At 43.4% G+C, this 18,388-nt stretch overlaps 1 protein-coding gene across 3 annotated transcripts; it reads right to left on the bottom strand.

Annotated features, from left to right (window-relative positions):
- Nucleotides 1-758: 758 nt before the first annotated feature.
- On the bottom strand, nt 759-17,392 carry LOC135517221 (V-type proton ATPase catalytic subunit A-like). Of its 3 annotated transcripts, none has more exons than XM_064941332.1 (16): nt 17,285-17,367; nt 13,381-13,439; nt 11,155-11,251; nt 10,738-10,866; nt 9,299-9,513; nt 8,483-8,620; nt 8,249-8,400; nt 7,813-7,975; nt 6,143-6,251; nt 5,894-6,016; nt 5,642-5,756; nt 5,404-5,467; nt 2,233-2,436; nt 2,003-2,097; nt 1,681-1,852; nt 759-1,516 (listed from the first exon to the last, which is right to left on the bottom strand). In XM_064941332.1, the coding sequence occupies exons 3-16, from the start codon at nt 11,234-11,236 to the stop codon at nt 1,424-1,426; spliced, it is 1,854 nt and encodes a 617-aa protein (XP_064797404.1). In that variant the 5' UTR covers nt 11,237-11,251; nt 13,381-13,439; nt 17,285-17,367; the 3' UTR covers nt 759-1,423. The 3 variants fall into 3 exon arrangements, with proteins under 3 accessions (XP_064797404.1, XP_064797403.1, XP_064797402.1); XM_064941331.1 differs by having other exon boundaries at nt 13,381-13,460; nt 17,285-17,365; XM_064941330.1 differs by lacking the exon at nt 13,381-13,439 and having other exon boundaries at nt 17,285-17,392.
- Nucleotides 17,393-18,388: the final 996 nt, after the last annotated feature.

An 18,388-nucleotide genomic window follows, 5' to 3' on the forward strand; every position in this document is an offset into this window, starting at 1 on the left:
TAACAGGCAAATTCTGAGAATATGATTTATTGTACCTTCATCACCTGCATGAGCCCCCAAAGGATAAAAAAAAAAATATATATATTTTTATGGGAGATCACACAAACAAAAAAAATTGTGCATCAAATTATTTTTGTTCAGTGCAGCTGTACTGGAAAAACATCACAGCTCAGTAACTAATCAACTATCTAGCTACATACTTTATATAATTACTGCAGTCACTGAAACTAGTCAAGGAGAGGAATGTATGTGTGTAGTTTCACTAGTTGTGTCTGGCAAACACTCCTCTTCCACTAAGCACATTCATAGACAAAACTGAAGGGCGGAGTGCCACAGATTCCACATAGGAATTAGAGACACATCGGCTTGTCCAACCAGCAGCACCAGAATTATTATTTTGTCACTCTCACACACCCACTCATACGTGACTGCGTATACCAGTGGGAGGCTGGTGAGGGGAGGACGGCTCACAACAATGGCTGGAACGGAGCGAATGGACTGGCATCAAACACATGGAAACCACGTGTTTGCTGTATTTGATACCATGCCACACCAGCCATTACCACGAGCCCATCCTCCCCTTAATAAGATGCCACCAACCTCCTGTGGTGTATATACTTATTAACATGATCACCTGTATGTTCACCACTATTGTTAGTACAGTACATACACACACTAGTAGCAACCTGTTGAATACACTCACAGAACACGCAGAGAAGACTGACATTACTGAAAAACACAGAAAAAAATACCCACCATTTTGTTTTGTTGCCTTTTATTCTTTGGGACTTGTCCCACGAGCAGTAGAAAGGACAGGGCGATAGAGCCCCCCTCTCTCTCTCACACACACACACACACACGTACAGCAAGTACACAAGACTACACCGCATAAATCACTAAATATGAACAATAACCAGATCACACGTTGTCCTTGTCAGATGCCTGCAACAAATATAGAGTCACTCTGCTTATTAAGTATTTGATGTTAATCTTCATCAATATTCTGTACAGATAGAGGGCTAATGAACGATAATTACATCAACTGAAGTCTTCAGGTACACAGCTAGGGCCAGAGACCATGTCCAAAACAAACAGGGGGAAGGGAGGGGCAATGCAGGGGTCTCACACACAGACATGTAAACATACACACATTAAGGTGTCGGGGCAGATCTTCGACCATGTTGGGGCAAATACACTGGGGTATTTAGAATGTGTGAGGAAACAGAATACAATAATACAGTACATTTTGTTCTGTTTTTGCCCATACACATTCACACGTTGAGTAAACTGATGGCAGGAGGTTGGGTGTAAACACAAGGCAGTGGAATGTGAGGCTGCAGAGAGAGGGAGGGGGGGTGACAGACATGCACCGTCCCTTGGGTCACAGGTGAGGGGTCCGGGGTGAAAGGTCCAGGGTGAAGGCTCAGTCCTCCAAGCTGCGAAAGGAGTTCTGCATGTCCTCCAGCAACTGGGCGTAGTCAGACTTGATCTGGGCCTCTCCCTCCTTCACTGGGTCCTGAAACAGACCAGACAGAGTTACAGACACACAAAGAGATCGTGATACAGACAAACAGTAAGAGCAACATTCATAGACAGCATAGAAATACACAGAGAGAGATACAGGGAACACACACACACAGAGAGAAAGACAAAGGAGAAACAGTCAGAGAGCAGATGTACTTTGAACTTCATGGAGCTGAGTCTGTAGAGGATCTCTCCCAGGTTTTCTCGGATCATGGACCAGGTGATCTTGTTGTCGCTCTGAGCTGTGGTCTCCACTGCGTGCCTCGCCATGTCGTAGAACGCAATGATGTTGGACAGGATGCCTACCGTCTTATAGAAGGGACAAAACCTGCAGGGAGAGGTCAGAGGACAGGCAGAGGTCAGAGGGCAGGGAGTTACAGTTGGAATGACTTCACAGTCAGTCAATCTTTCAATATTACTCAGAAATATATGAGTAGGTCAGTGAGAGTAAGTGCGTTTGAGAGAGTGAGTGTTTTACCTGTCGTAGGGGGTGTAACCATTCTGTTGCAGGAAGTCATCCTTGAGGAGCTTGGCCACCTCCAGGGTGATCTTATCAGTTTCTGCCAGCGATGCCTGTCACCATGACAACCAGGACAATCTCAATATTATGAAGCAGAGGAGACATGGAGATAAAGCCTCAGACTATAGAGATGCAGCTCAATGTTGTCCCCACCTTCTTTCTTCCCCCTCCCCTCAGTTCCCCCTCACCTTGCCGACCAGCTGTACGATCTCAGCCAGGTCCTCCTCCTCCTGCAGGATCTCCTTGGCCTTGGTGCGCAGCGGGACGAACTCAGGGAAGTGCTTGTCGTAGTACTCGTCTAGCGCCCGCGTGTACTTACTGTAGCTGATCAGCCAGTTGACTGACGGGAAGTGCTTCCTCTGGGCCAGCTTCTTATCCAGACCCCAGAACACCTGAGAGAGGGAAGGATAGAGGGAGGGAGAGAGAGAGAGAGAGAAAGGTGGAGAGAAGAGTGAGTGGGCAGGGAGAAAGAGAGGATGAAGGCAGGGAGAGAGGGAGGGAAAAAGAGGATGAAGAGTTGCATTCCCCTGCTCAGAAGTTGCATGAACCAACCAATGCTTGCATGCCACATCATCGATTGTTGCTATAACATATGATGTGGTAAGTTGCTACGTAAAATACCTATCCAGGCGTTGTAAGATCTGACAGGCATCAGCATCAGGAGCGTACCCAAGGATTGATAATTGAGTCCCTAAAGCTTGTCTATTTCTTTGCTCCATATGGATGAGTGTAATGACCTTAGTGATCACTGTTTTACAGCCTGTGTTCGTAATGGCTGCTCAGTGAAACGACCTGTCCTGATTTGTCATAGACGCTTGCTAAAAAACTTGAAGTAGCAAGCCTTCCTTCATGAACAGGCCTCTGTAAAATGGTCTAGAATCAGCTTGATCGCCTCTGTCGAAGACGTTTGGACCTTGTTTTTTGATATTTTCAGTGGTATTGTTAACAAACACACCCCCATAAAGAATTAAACAGGTTCAGCCCCTTGTTCGACCGTGATCTGGCAGAGTTACTCTACCTCAGGAATTGCATTTGGCGAAAGGCTCGTCACACGCATACTCAGGCTGACTGTCTCTCGTTCAGGCAAATGAGAAATAAGTGCACTCAGGCTATCTGAAAGGCCAAAGTTAGTTACTTTAAGCAGCAGTTCTCTCTCTCTGTGGGTCCAACCCCAAGAAGTTCTGGAAAATGGTTAAAGACCTGGAAAATAAACCCTCCTCCTCACAGCTGCCCATGTCCCTTAATGTTGATGATGTGGTTGTTCCTGACAAGAAGCACATGGCTGAGATCTTTAAAGCACCACTTCCTGAAGTCAGGATTCCTATTTACCTCAGCCACGCCTCCTTGCCCATCCAACATTTCCTCATCTCCCACCCCTTCTAATGCAACTATCCCGATGCTTCTCCCTTTCCCCCCTGCCTCGCTACCTGCAGGCTGTCACTGAGTCTGAGGTGCTAAAGGAACTCCTTAAACTTGACCCCAAAAAAACCATCTGGGTCAGATGGTTTAGATCCTTTCTTCTTTAAGGTTGCTGCCCCTATCATCGCCAAGCCGGTCTCTCCTTTCTGGGGAGCTTCCCATTGCTTAGAAGGCAGCCACGGGTTGTCCTTTATTTAAAAGGGGGAGATCAAGCTGATCCTAACTGTTATAGGCTAATTTCTATTTTGCCCTGTTTATCAAAAGTGTTAAAAAAAACCTGTCAATAATCAACTGACTGGCTTTCTTGATGTCTATAGTATTCTCTCGGGTATGCAATCTGGTTTCCACTCAGGTTATGGATGTGTCACTGCAACCTTAAAGGTCCTAAATGATGTCACCATTGTCCTTGATTCTAAGCAATATTGTGCTGCTATTTTTAATTGACATGGCCAAAGCTTTTGATATGGTAGACCATTCCATTCTTGTGGGCCGGCTAAGGAGTAATGGGGTCTCTGAGGGGTCTTTGGGCTGGTTTGCTAACTACCTCTCTCAAAGAGTGCAGTGTATAAAGTCAGAAAACCTGCTGTCTCAGCCACTCCCTGTCACCAAGGGAGTACCCCAAGGCTCGATCCTAGGCCCCACGCTCTTCTGAATTTACATTAACATAGCTCAGGCAGTAGGAAGCTCTCATCCATTTATATGCTGATGATACAGTCTTATACTCAACTGGCCCTCCCCGGATTTTGTGTTAAATGCTCTACAACAAAGCTTTATTAATGTCCAACAAGCTTTCTCTACCTCTAACCTTGTTCTGAACACCTCCAAAACAAAGGTCATGTGGTTAGGTAAGTAGAAGGACCCTCCTCCCACAGGTGTGATTACTACCTCTGAGGGTTTAGAGCTTGAGGTAGTTACCTCATACAAGTACTTGGGAGTATGGCTAGATGGTGCACTGTCCTTCTCTCAGCACATATCAAAGCTGCAGGCTAAAGTTAGAGGAAACAAAGTCTAGATTTATCGTAAATCGCTCCTCTTTCACCCTAGCTGCCAAACTAACCCTGATTCAGATGACCATCCTATCCATTCTAGATTACAGAGACATAATTTAAGGGTGCTCTCGAGGTAAGGGTGCTCTCGAGTGGCTAGATGTTCTTTACCATTAGGCCATCAGATTTGCCACCAATGCTCCTTTGAGGACACATTACTGCACTCTATACTCCTCTGTAAACTGGTCATCTCTGTATACCCATCGCAAGACCCACTGGTTGATGCTTATTTATAAAACCCTCTTAGGCCTCACTCCCCCCTATCTGAGAGATCTACTGCAGCCCTCATCCTTCACATACAACACCCGTTCTACCAGTCACATTCTGATAAAGGTCCCCAAAGCACACACATCCCTGGGTCACTCGTCTTTTCAGTTCGCTGCAGCTTGCGACTGGAATGAGCTGCAACAAACACTCAAACTGGACAGTTTTATCTCAAGCTCTTCATTCAAAGACTCAATCATGGACACTCTTACTAACAGTTGTGGCTGCTTTGTGTGATGTATTGTTGTCTCTACCTTCTTGCCCTTTGTGCTGTTGTCTGTGCCCAATAATGTTTGTACCATGTTTTGTGCCTCTACTATGTTGTGTTGCTACCATGTTGTTGTTATGTTGTGTTGCTACCATGCTGTGTTGTCATGTGTTGCTGCCTTGCTATGTGGTTGTCTTAGGTCTCTCTTTATGTAGTGTTGTCTATCTTGTTGTGATGTGTGTTTTGTCCTATATTTATATTGTATTTATTTTAATCTCAGGTCCCCGTAGGAGGCCTTTTGCCTTTCGGTAGGCCGTCATTGTAAATAAGAATGTGTTATTAACTGACTTGCCTAGTTAAATAAAATTAAAATAAGTGGGTTCTTTCAGAGCCAGACAGAAACAGGCTGTATCCACAGTTACCTGCACGATACCCAGGGTAGCTGATGTCACAGGATCAGAGAAGTCACCACCAGGGGGAGACACACTGTGGAAATGAAACAGAACATTGGTTTCATGTGGTTATAACTAAGAAGAAGCACTCCACTTCCACCTATTCCAGTGTGGCTAGATTGTGTTGGCAGGTTTCTGAGGTCTACTGGAGAGCTGAGAGGAGGAACAAGGGCTCCCCTGTGTGGTGAAGAGATGTAACTGTACTCACGCCCCCACAATGCTGACGCTGCCCTCTCTCTCTGGGTTGCCAAGACACTTCACCCTGCCGGCACGCTCGTAGAATGACGCCAGACGGGCACCCAGGTAGGCTGGGTAACCACTGTCTGTGGAGACAAAACAGGCCTTACTTGATATGTTCGAGATAACAGATTTAAACCAAATTCACCCCTCTAGCCCTAGAAGATGTCCTATACATTGCATTAAAAATTCTGTATTTTGGGTGTAACCAGCAGCCACTCACCAGCGGGCATCTCAGCCAGTCGACCAGAGATCTCCCTGAGAGCCTCGGCCCATCGAGAGGTGGAGTCAGCCATCATGCTAACATTGTAGCCCATGTCCCTGAAGTACTCAGACAGCGTAATCCCTGCAGACACACACAGAGGACAAGTAGGTGATTGGTCAGGGGGTGTGCTCCATGTTGTAGTCTCAGGCCTGTCATTGGCTGGGAGGTTTACTGTGTTATGCTCTGGGCCCTGTGATTGGTTCCTACCTGTGTAGATAGAGGCCTCTCTAGCAGCCACAGGCATGTTGGAGGTGTTGGCCACCAGCGCTGTTCTCTTCATGATGCTCTCAGTCTTCCCATCCACCTCCATGGTCAGCTATTAGACAGAAAAAGGCTACCGCTAATGATGATGATCATGATAATCTAATGACATACAGTGCGTTCGGAAAGTATTCAGACCCTTTGACCTTTTCCACATTTTGTTACTTTACAGCCTTATTCTAAAATTGATTAAACTAAATGTTTTTCCCCCTCAATCTACACACAACAATGACAAAGCAAAAACAGTTTAGAAATGTTTACAAATTTATAGAAAAATAAAATAAAAAGAAATACCATATCTACATAAGTATTCAGACCCTTTGCTCTGAGACTCGAAATTGAGCTCAGGTACATCCTGTTTCCATTGATCATTCTTGAGATGTTTATACATGATTGGACATGATTTGGAAAGGCACACACACCTGTCTATATAAGCTCCAACAGTTGAAAGTGCATTTCAGAGCATAACCCAAGCCATGAGGTAGAAAGAATTGTCCGTAGCGCTCCAAGACAGGATTGTATCGAGGTACAGATCTCAGGAAGGGTACTAAAAACATTTCTGCAGCATTGAAGTTCCCCAAGAACAGTGGCCTCCATCATTCTTAAATTCGAGAAGTTTGAAACCACCAAGACTCTTCCAAGAGCTGGCCGCCCGGCCAAACTGAGAAATCAGGGGAGAAGTGCCTTGGTCAGGGAGGTGACCAAGAACCGAATGGTCACTGACAGAGTTCTAGGGTTCCTCTGCAGCGACAGAAGAAACTTCCAGATGTACAACTATCTCTGCAGCAGTCCACCAATTAGGCCTTTATGGTAGAGTGGCCAGACGGAAGCCATTCCTCAGCACCTAAAGGACTCAGACCATGAGAAACAAGATTCTCTGGGCTGATGAAACAAAGATGGAACTCTTTGGCCTAAATGCCAAGCGTCACATCTGGAGGACACTTGGCACCATCCAGAAGCATGGTGGTGGCATCCAGAAGCATGCTGTGGGGATGTTTTTCAGTGGCAGGGACTGGGAGACTAGTCAGGATCGAGGAAAAGATGAACGGAGCAAAGTACAGAGTGATCCTCGAGGAAAACCTGCTCCAGAGCTCTCAGGACGTCAGACTGGGGTGAAGGTTCACCTTCCAAAAGGAAAATGACCCTAAGCACACAGCTAAGACAACGCAGGAGTGGCTTCGGGACAAGTCTCTGAATGGCCTTGTGTGGCTCAGCCGGAGCCCGGATTTGAACCTGATCGAACATCTCTGGAGAGACCTGAAAATAGCTGTGCAGAAATGCTTCCCATCCAACCTGACAGCATGAGAGGATCTGCAGAGAAGAATGGGAGAAACTCCCCAAATACAGGTGTGCCAAGCTTATAGCGTCATACCCAAGAAGACTCAAGGCTGTAATCACTGCCAAAGGTGCTTCAACAAAGTACTGAGTAAAGGGTCTGAATACTTGTATAAAATAAAAAAAACTATCACATTTACATATCTGCAAAAATGTCTAAACCTGTTTTTGCTTCGTCATTATGGGGTATTGTGTGTAGATTGATGAGGGGGGAAAAGCAATTTCATCCATTTTAGAGTAAGGCTGTAACGTAACAAAATGTGCACTGTAACACCACCCACCTCGGGAAAATCTCGCAGAACTTCTGACATCTCGTTCCCTCGCTCCCCGCAGCCTACGTAGACGATGACATCACTGTTGGAGTACTTTGACAGGGACTGGGAGATGACAGTTTTACCACAGCCAAAGGCTCCGGGGATGGCTGTAGTTCCTCCCTGGACACACCTGGACACAGAGACAGACAGAACAGACCGGGGGCAGGGAGATGGAAGCAGAGGTTGAGTATATTGGCAGATTCAGATAACACTTTCTAATTCAGTTTCCTTGCAGCAGAACATTGAAGACAGATGGACAGAAAGACATTCTGATAGTGTCCTTGAGGAAAAGGGTGAAAATGGGAGAATGCTAAGAGAGAGATTCCCTGAAGCAGAGACAGCGAGATGGAGGAAGGTGAAGGAAGGATAGATGGGAAAGTGGGGTAAGAGAAAGGGGACTCACGGGAAGAGGGCGTCCAGTACTCTCTGTCCGGTCAGCAGTGGGTGATTGGCAGGGAGCTTCTCTGTGACCGGACGAATCTGTCGCACTGGCCAGACTTGGACCATGGTGAACTTCTCCTTCATACCCTCAAACTCCAGCTCCAACACCACGTCCTGAAACACACACAGTCTTAATACATAAATGACACCACATGTATTACTATGGATTTAGACAAGGTTGGGAGGTGGAACTAACCGAGACGTCATAGTTTCCGGGGGGAGCCACATAGGTGACGGTTCCTCTGTTCCTCGGGGGCAGCATGATCTTGTGCTTGATGAGGGAGTTCTCAAACACCATCCCATAGATATCACCCCCTGTGATGTGACTGCCCACCTAAGAGAGAGGGGGGAGATAAGGGGTTAATGGTTATCAATTCAAACTTTAACATGAAATCTAGAATCCTTAGTTGCTACATACATTTTTGACTTACAGATTGATGATATATACTCATTGATTCATGAAGAATATAACTTGTGAGTCGTGAGCTTAGTTCAACTGTCGTGCCATTCAGAACCCAAAATATAAGCTTGATTTACTCCGATTTTTGTAAACAACGTAAACAAACACTGTATAGCCTCAAAACGTGGTTAAAACTACCATTTTGATATCATGGATGGTCAGTACTTGCATCCATAGCGCAGTTTATTAATTTGAGTGTGGTTCCCGAGTGGCGCAGCGGTCTAAGGCACTGCATCTCAGTGCGAGAGGCGTCACTACAGACACCCTGGTTCGAATCCAGTCCCATAGGGCGGCGCACAATTGGCCCAGCGTTGTCTGGGTTTGGCCGGTGTAGGCCGTCATTGTAAATAAGAATCTGTTCTTAAATGACATGCCTAGTTAAATAAAAAAATGTAAAAATTCTCCAGGCCCATTGCTCATCTTACTCCCAAAACAGAGGCGGGGTTACCACTTTGTTATCGTTCCAATTAAAGATTCTAGCTTAAAATGTACAGTTCAGTATGTGGTCTAAGGACACTTGAAATTGTGGATAGTGTAGTAGGATGCACCCACCCGTAAGCTCTTGACAGGGGAGAACTCCCATTTCAGGTCTCGGTTGAGGGCTCCGATATTGACTCCACGGGGGATGTAGATGCTCTGTGTTAGGTCATTGATGTCCTTCAGGGGGCGCTGGATACCATCGAAGATGGAGCCCATGATGCCTGGGCCCAACTCCACTGACAGAGGCTTTCCTGTCCGCAGCACCGGGTCCCCAACGGATACACCCGCTGTGACAATGCTCAGGAACACACGCACAGTGTGTGTGTGTGTTTCAGTAGATTTCATTATTTTTTTCATGTGTCTGAGTGCTATCAAGAGGTTGCTATGGTGTATAAGACTGAGTGTGTATGTACTGTAAAAATGTGTTCAGTAATGAACACTAAGGTGATTGTATAAATATATAGTAAGTGTGTATACACACACACACACACACACACACCAAGACAGTTGGAACCGGTTCAGGGAACCAAACCAAAAACCCGAAAATAACCAAATATTTTGAGGAACAGAATCAGTACTGCGAATGAAAGTGATCTATAATGTTCCGGGAACAGAACTGTTATTTTATAATCATGGGAACCGGTTAATAATGTATTTTTTACATTCCGGGTATTTTTTTCTTCTGTCCCACTAAAAACGCTGTAAAGCGCCTCTGCAAAGCCCTCACCCTCAAACTTATTCCAGTGTCTACCCACTAGAAGATTTGCGCCAGCATCTGTGCCAGGATTTCCATTAGGAAAATTAGAAAAAACATCCATATGCATTCAGATTGAACCTGGTGCAGCCAGCACCATCAATGAACAAGGGAGATTGGCCAAATGAGCCACATTTATGTCCTTAAAAAAAACTGTGTTTCGATGTGTAAGATATGCAAAACCCCTCTCTCTCAGCATGCTACGACACGCATTTCTCTATGTCAGATGGCTAGGCCTTGTCTGCTATACAGATATATGCGTATAGAAGGAGGCTAATTTGTTCATTTTCTATCACAGTAAAGGAAGGAATGATGTAAACCGGTGATTCAGAAATGTATTTTGCTGGTCAGAACGGGAAAAAATGATGGTTCTGTTCAGAAAAAAAACAATTGGAAGATTATTTTTGGTTCCAACCCCTGACAGACAGGTGCAGTCATGTACACACAGGCATAGCACTGTATGTATGTACCAGGAGAACACTGACAGTCATGTACACACAGGCATAGCACTGTATGTACTAGGAGAACACTGACAGTCATGTACACACAGGCATAGCACTGTATGTACTAGGAGAACACTGACAGTCAGGTACAATAAAGCTTGCATCCCAAACGAAACCCCTATTAACTTTACAGTGCACTTCTTTTAACCAGGGCCCATAATTCTCTGGTCAAAAGTAGTTCCCTATGTAGGGAATAGGATGCCATTTGGGATACAACCAGTCAGGTGCACTAACAGTATAACCCGTTAGGATACATGTCTCCTCGTAAACCTGGATGGTGGCCATGTCTCCCTCCAGCCTGATGATCTCTCCCACCAGCTCACTGTGGCCCACTCTCACCAGCTCATACATGGCCGCTCCCGCCATGGCAGTGGCCGTCACAACTGCAGCACAGCCAGGGGACAACACGGGTCAGAGGTCACACACCATGCAAGAGAGACGGATCTCTAGTCCAAACTTCACGCCAGATTGGTGTAAAAAGATTAGTGCCAAGCCTCCTATCGCCTGGCTTACTATCAGAGGGATAGTTTTTATTTTTATCATTTAACCTTTATTTGACCAGGCATAGTTGAGGCTATTACCAAAGCATCCCCTCTTCAGCTAGCCTAAAACCTTTAGAGCCTAAACAGAGGCACATGAGACATAGGTGAATGTGTATGTGAGATAGTGACCTGGGCCGGAGACTCCATGGACATATCCAAACTCGCTCTCTTTCTCCTCATCACGGATCTTAGGCAGCTTGGACAGGTCCATCCTGACAGGCTAGATCTGAGAGAAAGAAGAGCGGAGTGAGTGTGTGAATGACCGTGATAAAGAAAGAACAGAGTGAGTGTGTGAATGACCGTGATAAAGAAAGAACAGAGTGAGTGTGTGAATGACCGTGATAAAGGGAGTGAGAAGAGAGAAAGAGTGGTACACAGTTCACAGAGCACCATTGACAGGTTGGTTGTTCAGCAACAAAACCATTGTGAGTGAGTGTGATAATGACCGTGATAAAGAAAGAAGAACAGAGTGAGTGTGTGAATGACCGTGATAAAGGGAGTGAGAAGAGAGAAAGAGTGGTACACAGTTCACAGAGCACCATTGACAGGTTGGTTGTTCTGCTTAGATTGTTGACCACATGTAAACTATATTTATAGCCTCCAATTGTTTATTGAAAACAAATAAATTTTCTAAATGTTTCACTGACATAGATGAAAATACCCTCAAATTAAAGCTGACAGTCTGCATTTTAAACTCATAGTCATTGTATGATTTAAATTCCAACGGGCTGTAATAGCGAGACAAAACATTTGTCACTAGCTAGGTTTCCATCCAATTGGCGACAGATTTTAATGGGAATATTATAGAATCTGCATAAAGAAAACATGCACATTTTCCCACTAGTGGTGTGTTTCCACCAAATTGACTTCTTGCGGATAAAAATCAGTGCGTGATGATGTAGTGCACACAAAATGTACTTTTTCACTTAGGGTTTCACGTAACAAATAAAAATCTAAAGTTCAATGTGTTTCCATTGCATTTGTAACAAAAACTGTTGTGTTAAATAGTAAATGTGCCTACGCTGTTCTTGGTACCTGCGCTCCAGCCTACAGATACAGTGCGGGTAGGCTGTGCGGGTTGTCTAGTCTACATGATGAGATTATTATGGATTTCTATTTGTCAAACGGCAGTCAAGCATCAATCATGTCACCAGAATAAGACCCTCGATATTTATTGGAAAGCAGCATCAAGCTCATTACCGTGCACTTTCATCATAATTATTTCATCTGTAGTCTAATAAAACTGCATAGTTTTCAGAGTAATGTGACTCCAAATTTACTTCGATATGATGGTTATTATATCAATAACAATAACAGGGCCCAGCCTCTGTGTAACTATATGTCTGGCGCATGAAGTAGTTTCCACCTCCATGTCCCAAATAATACATTTTACAGACACAAAAAGACCTCACCATCTCCAACAAACAAAGTCTGTCGGCGTTAATAAAAATTGTACCGAAACCACCTGTTTCCATCACAACAAAATAAATCGTAACAGCTATGTTAAGACTTTACTTGGGTGGATGGAAACGTGGTTACTGTCCCAGTATGGAGCTCACCGTATATATACAGCTGTATTGATTCGTGTTATAGCTGACTGCATCCCAGACCACAGTGAGTTATAGTCCTGGCTGGGACACTATTGACCCCTATCATTAGAAGGTCAATGGGCTTCTCATCCAACTCAAAATCCACCCACCCATCCATTCTGAATCTGTTCAAAGCAGCTTGGTAACCCTCTCAGACACTAAAAACATATACACACTAACAGAGTAGGACAATTACTACATGATGATTACACAGACAAATTCCCTCCCACACAGAGGCTTAAAAATTAAGCTTTCTGCAATGGTGAGAGGGACTCGGAAACATATAGCAAACATATAGCACACTATCAGGAAACACGGATCCCTGTCCCTCTGTTCTGTTACCATGACAAAAACACCCCTTTTCCAAACCGTGACCATGGTGATATCCCAGCAACTAGAGCCAAACATCATGACTCGGCAGCTCTCTTTCTCTGAGGTGGGGGGGGGGGGGGCTGACGCTACAGTGGCTAACGTTATGGTGCTGCTGAATCTATACTGCATGGGTTTAACAACAACCCCTCATCACCCACTCTGTCTGTAGACACACAAACACCATCCCTGCTTCAGTGCCCTTTTGTCCTTGCTAGCCAGTCTAGCATGGAGGAACAGGCCCCATGTTATCTGTGTAGAAATACAGCAGCCCCCCTCAACAGATCTAGTCTGGAGCAGCGGGATACAGACCGAAGGATGTGGTATCCGTGGCCAAGCTTAGCTTACATGGCATTTCTACCTCCATTAAGAGATTTAAAACAATGCAAAGACTTACTTTCTTTATCAAGTGGTCAATTCTTCCCTTTCTCTTGAATGTTTTATTCCCTCTGGATCCTATCAGGTGCAAAATACTTACTGTAAAACAGGACAGACAAGCATACAGAAATGCATGTATACACACACTGACAGACACACACTTGGACAGAATTGAATCATTTCCATTGTGACTTTGGCATAGAGACTCATAGGGTGGAATATATGCACGAGGCATCACATGACTGTGGAACATGGCTGGCTGAGTTATATGGGCCGTTTGAGGAAGTGGAAAATTCTAGTGTGGGGTAGGATTGGGAAGTCAACTAAATTAGTGTCTTTGTGAATTGTATGAGATTCAGACACAGTGATTCACAACACTCTGGTATTTAAAAAGATAGAGGATTACATGCATATCCCTTGACACAACAGTGAGCATACTGCCAGGCCTCAGGGCAGCCACCTACCAAGCTCAGCAATCTCTGGTACAATGCAGGCTGAAGTTGCCCTTACAAACAGATCAGGGATCAGTTTACTCTCCCCAACGTCCATACCTTTATTGGGGGGAAAAAGTACTCCCACACTAACAGTTGTGGAAGTACAGTCAGTACAGTCAAACCCAGACATGCATCAAGTTTCTATGGACTCAGCCACATTATGACACCAGTCATGTGACGTATGGAATCCTTCTATCAAGGATACACTCACTGAGCACTGCAGTGTTACAATGTAAACAGTCCATACTCAGGAATGTCTCTCCAGTGAGGGTAACCAGTGACCAAACAAAGGAGCTTTACCCTAATAAAATAATGTCCCATTCAGCATAATCTCTCATAATGAAACGAGAGTGAGTGCTGGTTGCAAGGTGTTGCATAATCCTGTAAACCCAACGGCTCACATTTAACTTCCTGTTCAAGTTTTCAAATGTCATGAGATAGTGCTAATTTACTAAGTGCATCCCAAATTGGAGTTGGATTCACACATTCACCAACAACCACCCTTCCCCTGGCCGCCAGTGATTCTGAAGGGCAGAATCGGGAAGGCACTGGAGAGGGAGACGGCCTACAGTACATGCCAAGGTTCTAGGGCAGGGGTAGAACATAATTATAATAATTTGTACACCGAAAATTTGCCCAAAAAGAGGTACTATTTGAAAATATAAATAATTTCATACGTTGATTACATTGAGACACGATCACATATACGTCTCCTTGTTTGCATGTGGCAATACTTGGTAACAGATTTTCTAAATTAACAATTTTTTTGCTGAATTCCTGAATTTTCCAGTCTTTTTTGACCCAAAACTAAAAAAACTAAAAAAATATATAGTTTTGATGTCTTCACAATTATTCTACAATATAGAAAATAGTCAAAATAAAGAAAAACCCTTGAATGAGTTGGTGTGTCCCAACTTTTGAATGGTACTGTAGTTATAAACTGTGTGGTTCAAGCCCGGAATTCTGACTGGCTGACAGCCGTGGTATATCAGACCGTATACCACGGGTATAACAAAATATTTATTTTTACTGCTCTAATTACGTTGGTAACCAGTTTATAACAGCAATAAGGCACCTCTGGGGTTTGTGGTACATGTCCAATATACCACAGCTAAGGGCTGTGTCCAGGCACTCCGTGATGCATCTAGTCTAAGAACAGCTCTTAGCGGTGGTATATTGGCCATATACCACACCCCTGTGTGCCTTATTGTTTAATTATATGTGCAGGTCTACCTCAATTATCTTACACCTGCAGATCACCTTGGTACTGGTACCCTGTGTGTATATAGCCAAGTTAACATTACTCATTTGTATTTACTTTTCCATTTTCTTTCTCTGCATTGTTGGGAAAGGCCCGTAAGTAAGCATTTCACCGTAGTTTTTGTGAGCAAAACAATTTGATAACAATGTAAAATAGTTCTCCTTTCTCAGTCCTAGTATTGAGCCATAGAGCTGCAACTAAAACTGGTCCTGAATCAACACTTAGGGAAAACCTGTTAAACCTCTTTTTAACTAGCTGTTCTTTTTATTAACTCTTCTGTTCTTTGTTATCAAAGATAGAAGACACAAAGGGTAGATCTTATTCTCAATATTCATGTGGCTTCCTTTCCACCTTCCTTGTCTTGTGTCCTTCATTAGACACTGCACTATACACAGGTGAAAGAAAATCAAGCAATGGGATTTCACAATATTGCTTTAACTTAGGGTTTCCCAAACTCGGTCCTCGGGACACACATTTTGATTTTCACCATAGCACTACACAGCTGATTCAAATAATCAACTAATCATCAAGCTTTGACCATTTGAAACAGCTGTGTAGTGTTAGGGCAAAAACCAAAACGTGCACCCCTTGGGGTCCCAAGGACACCATTTGGGAAACAGTGATTTAACCTATCCTTACTTCACAGATCAATGCAGATGAAGGAGAATGGAAGAGGATGTGAACTCACATTATTGAGATTCACCCAAACAGGCCCTACCCTATAAGCAGACACTTCTGATGAGAAATTCAACATCCAAGTGAGGATGTGGTGGGGCTGTGGCAGGTGCACAGGGTCCTAACGCGCTTGTGCTAAATGCAATGAATGATTCTTCCTCTTCTGTAGTCAAACAGAATCATCCTCATGTGCCACTGTCACACTAGCCTATGTCACTAGGGACAAACCAACAGAATAGGGCCCGTTTGAGAATAATATGATTTTTCTTTGATTTACAATACCACTCTCTGCATGTATTTTGAATTGATACCATTTGTAGTTGGGCTACTAATCTCCGTTGTATCTCAAATGCATTACCCAAAAGTCTGCTGGTCAATCAGCTGAGATTAAAGTAGCCCAATAATGGACTAAAGTAGCCTAACGTTACTGTTTATAATCCAATGATTTTACATGTTCTGTTTTATCGGCGAATTGGCTCTGGAAGCCAAAACGGCCAAATAATCCATCTAAAACGCGAATCGATTCTCAATTGCGGTGCGGTTCAAGAAATATTAATCCCTCTACTTTCATATCAAAATAATTTCACAAACGAAAATTACACACTGACTGTGCACTGTTATAACCGGTTTTAACAGTTGCAGCCTACTGTATTTTTGTTTTTGTGTGACAACATGTTTGGGGTGTCGGTCTTCCGTTTACACAGGTGTTCAGACACCGATAGCTAATTAGCACAAAAAGTCCACTCGGTTTTCCATAAACAAGCATTTAATACGGAAATATTGGCTTGTGGGATCCCTGTAAAAAGGTATATATCAATATAACGTTTTGTTTTTTTTTACAATTATTTCTCGCCGATATGAAATACAAGGTTCTTATGTTTCCAAAACCGTACCGCAAGCAATGCGTGTTAATGTTCAGACCAAGCGATGACGTCTTAGTCCAATGACTCTTATGTGTAATGTAATGGAACCGAGAGCCATGACCAACCGCTACATTGCCAAAGGTGTCTTGTCAACATAATCACATGACCACCAATGCGCTGTCGCGTCGAAATCCTTTTTTTTTTACATGGTCGAATCTTTCCATGGCCATGGACATGAAACAGAAAACAACATAACTAGTTGCATTGTTGCTATAAACAAAACACATTGAGAGACAAATACATAACGTGAGGCACGATGTTTACGCATTTTTTGCGCAACAACAACTGACATTTGAGAAGCCGCATTGCCAGCGGTGCAATTTGATTGTGATAAAAATCAATGTAATGTTTAATTCAAATAAGGCCTACATTTGAATGAAAAACCAAGACCATGAATGCATGTTCCAATTATCAAAATCATTTGATAAACGACCGTATTATTTAATCCTAGGTCATCTGTCAAAATCGCTGGCTATGACATTTTGATGCATTTCGAAAGAATTATGAAAAATCACATAATAGAGACATTGCATTTAATATAATTTGGTTATAATAAAACGGCATAGCTACCTTCAGAAATTATACAGTCCAGCGTCTTGATCCTCTGCCTGGGGAAGATGTGAGTGGCGATACCGACAGCAAATGATCAGCTGACTTCATTCAATCCGAGTTTTGCAGATCGCGAGACTCGGGACTCACAACACTGCTTCCATTATGGCTCAAGCTCACTCCGGTGTCAAATATATAGATGGAAAGATATCTACGTCCTCTTGATATTCGTCTATAGTATGAAATAAACATTTAAAAACAACAACAAAATAAGAGCTGATTAATTAGACATGTTCCACGGTTGAGGCTCGGAAAGAAAAATATATTGAAGGCTCCACAATAGGCTGAAGGCAGAAAATCAAATAGTAGAATTATGTGGTCTTTTTCGAGAAAATATCATTGCGTTTGAGCCAAAATGGCGGTAGAACAATAGGATGTTGCTGTTACTTGTTAAATATGTATTGCACTGTTGGACACTGGAGATTTGCGTGACACAATATTTTACGTCAGTGCTATGAATTAAAATGAAATATCGAGTTGCGCCACAAATGATTAGAAATTGAATAATAGCTCATTATTATTAAGACATACTTAATAATGTCTTAAGATACATACTTCAAGAACAAAAATCCTAGTGTTTCAATATTTCAAAAACAGAACTTGTGTTTATTCAACATAAATATTTTGATAATTTGCTCAACCCATATAATAAAAATAACTGGATTAAAAAATATAAACGTACAGTGACATTCTGCGATTAGACGGATGAGCATACAGATAAGATTGACTTGGGCTGAAGCCCAGTGGGGATGTTGATGTTGTAGTTTCAATGAGCAAAGCAGAGGCAAAAAGCCTGATATGGACAGTGATGGTGCCAAGATGGCAGAAGCGGTGGAATAGAGATACTAAGGGCAGTCATTTATTTCAAGTACAGAGGAAAGTCGAGGAGGGGAGGATGGCAGGAAGGGACAGAAGAGAGGGAGTTATTTCTTACAAAATTAAGGGTGGGACACAGCCATTTGAATACGACCTTATATGTGATAGGAAAACATCCTAAAGCAACGGTTGATCATTGGCAGGAAACAGAGAGCTTGGAGCATGTATTGCTACAGTGTGGGTAGTATC

Source organism: Oncorhynchus masou, chromosome 28 (assembly GCF_036934945.1).
Source record: "Oncorhynchus masou masou isolate Uvic2021 chromosome 28, UVic_Omas_1.1, whole genome shotgun sequence".
In the NCBI taxonomy this organism is placed as follows: Eukaryota; Metazoa; Chordata; class Actinopteri; order Salmoniformes; family Salmonidae; genus Oncorhynchus; species Oncorhynchus masou.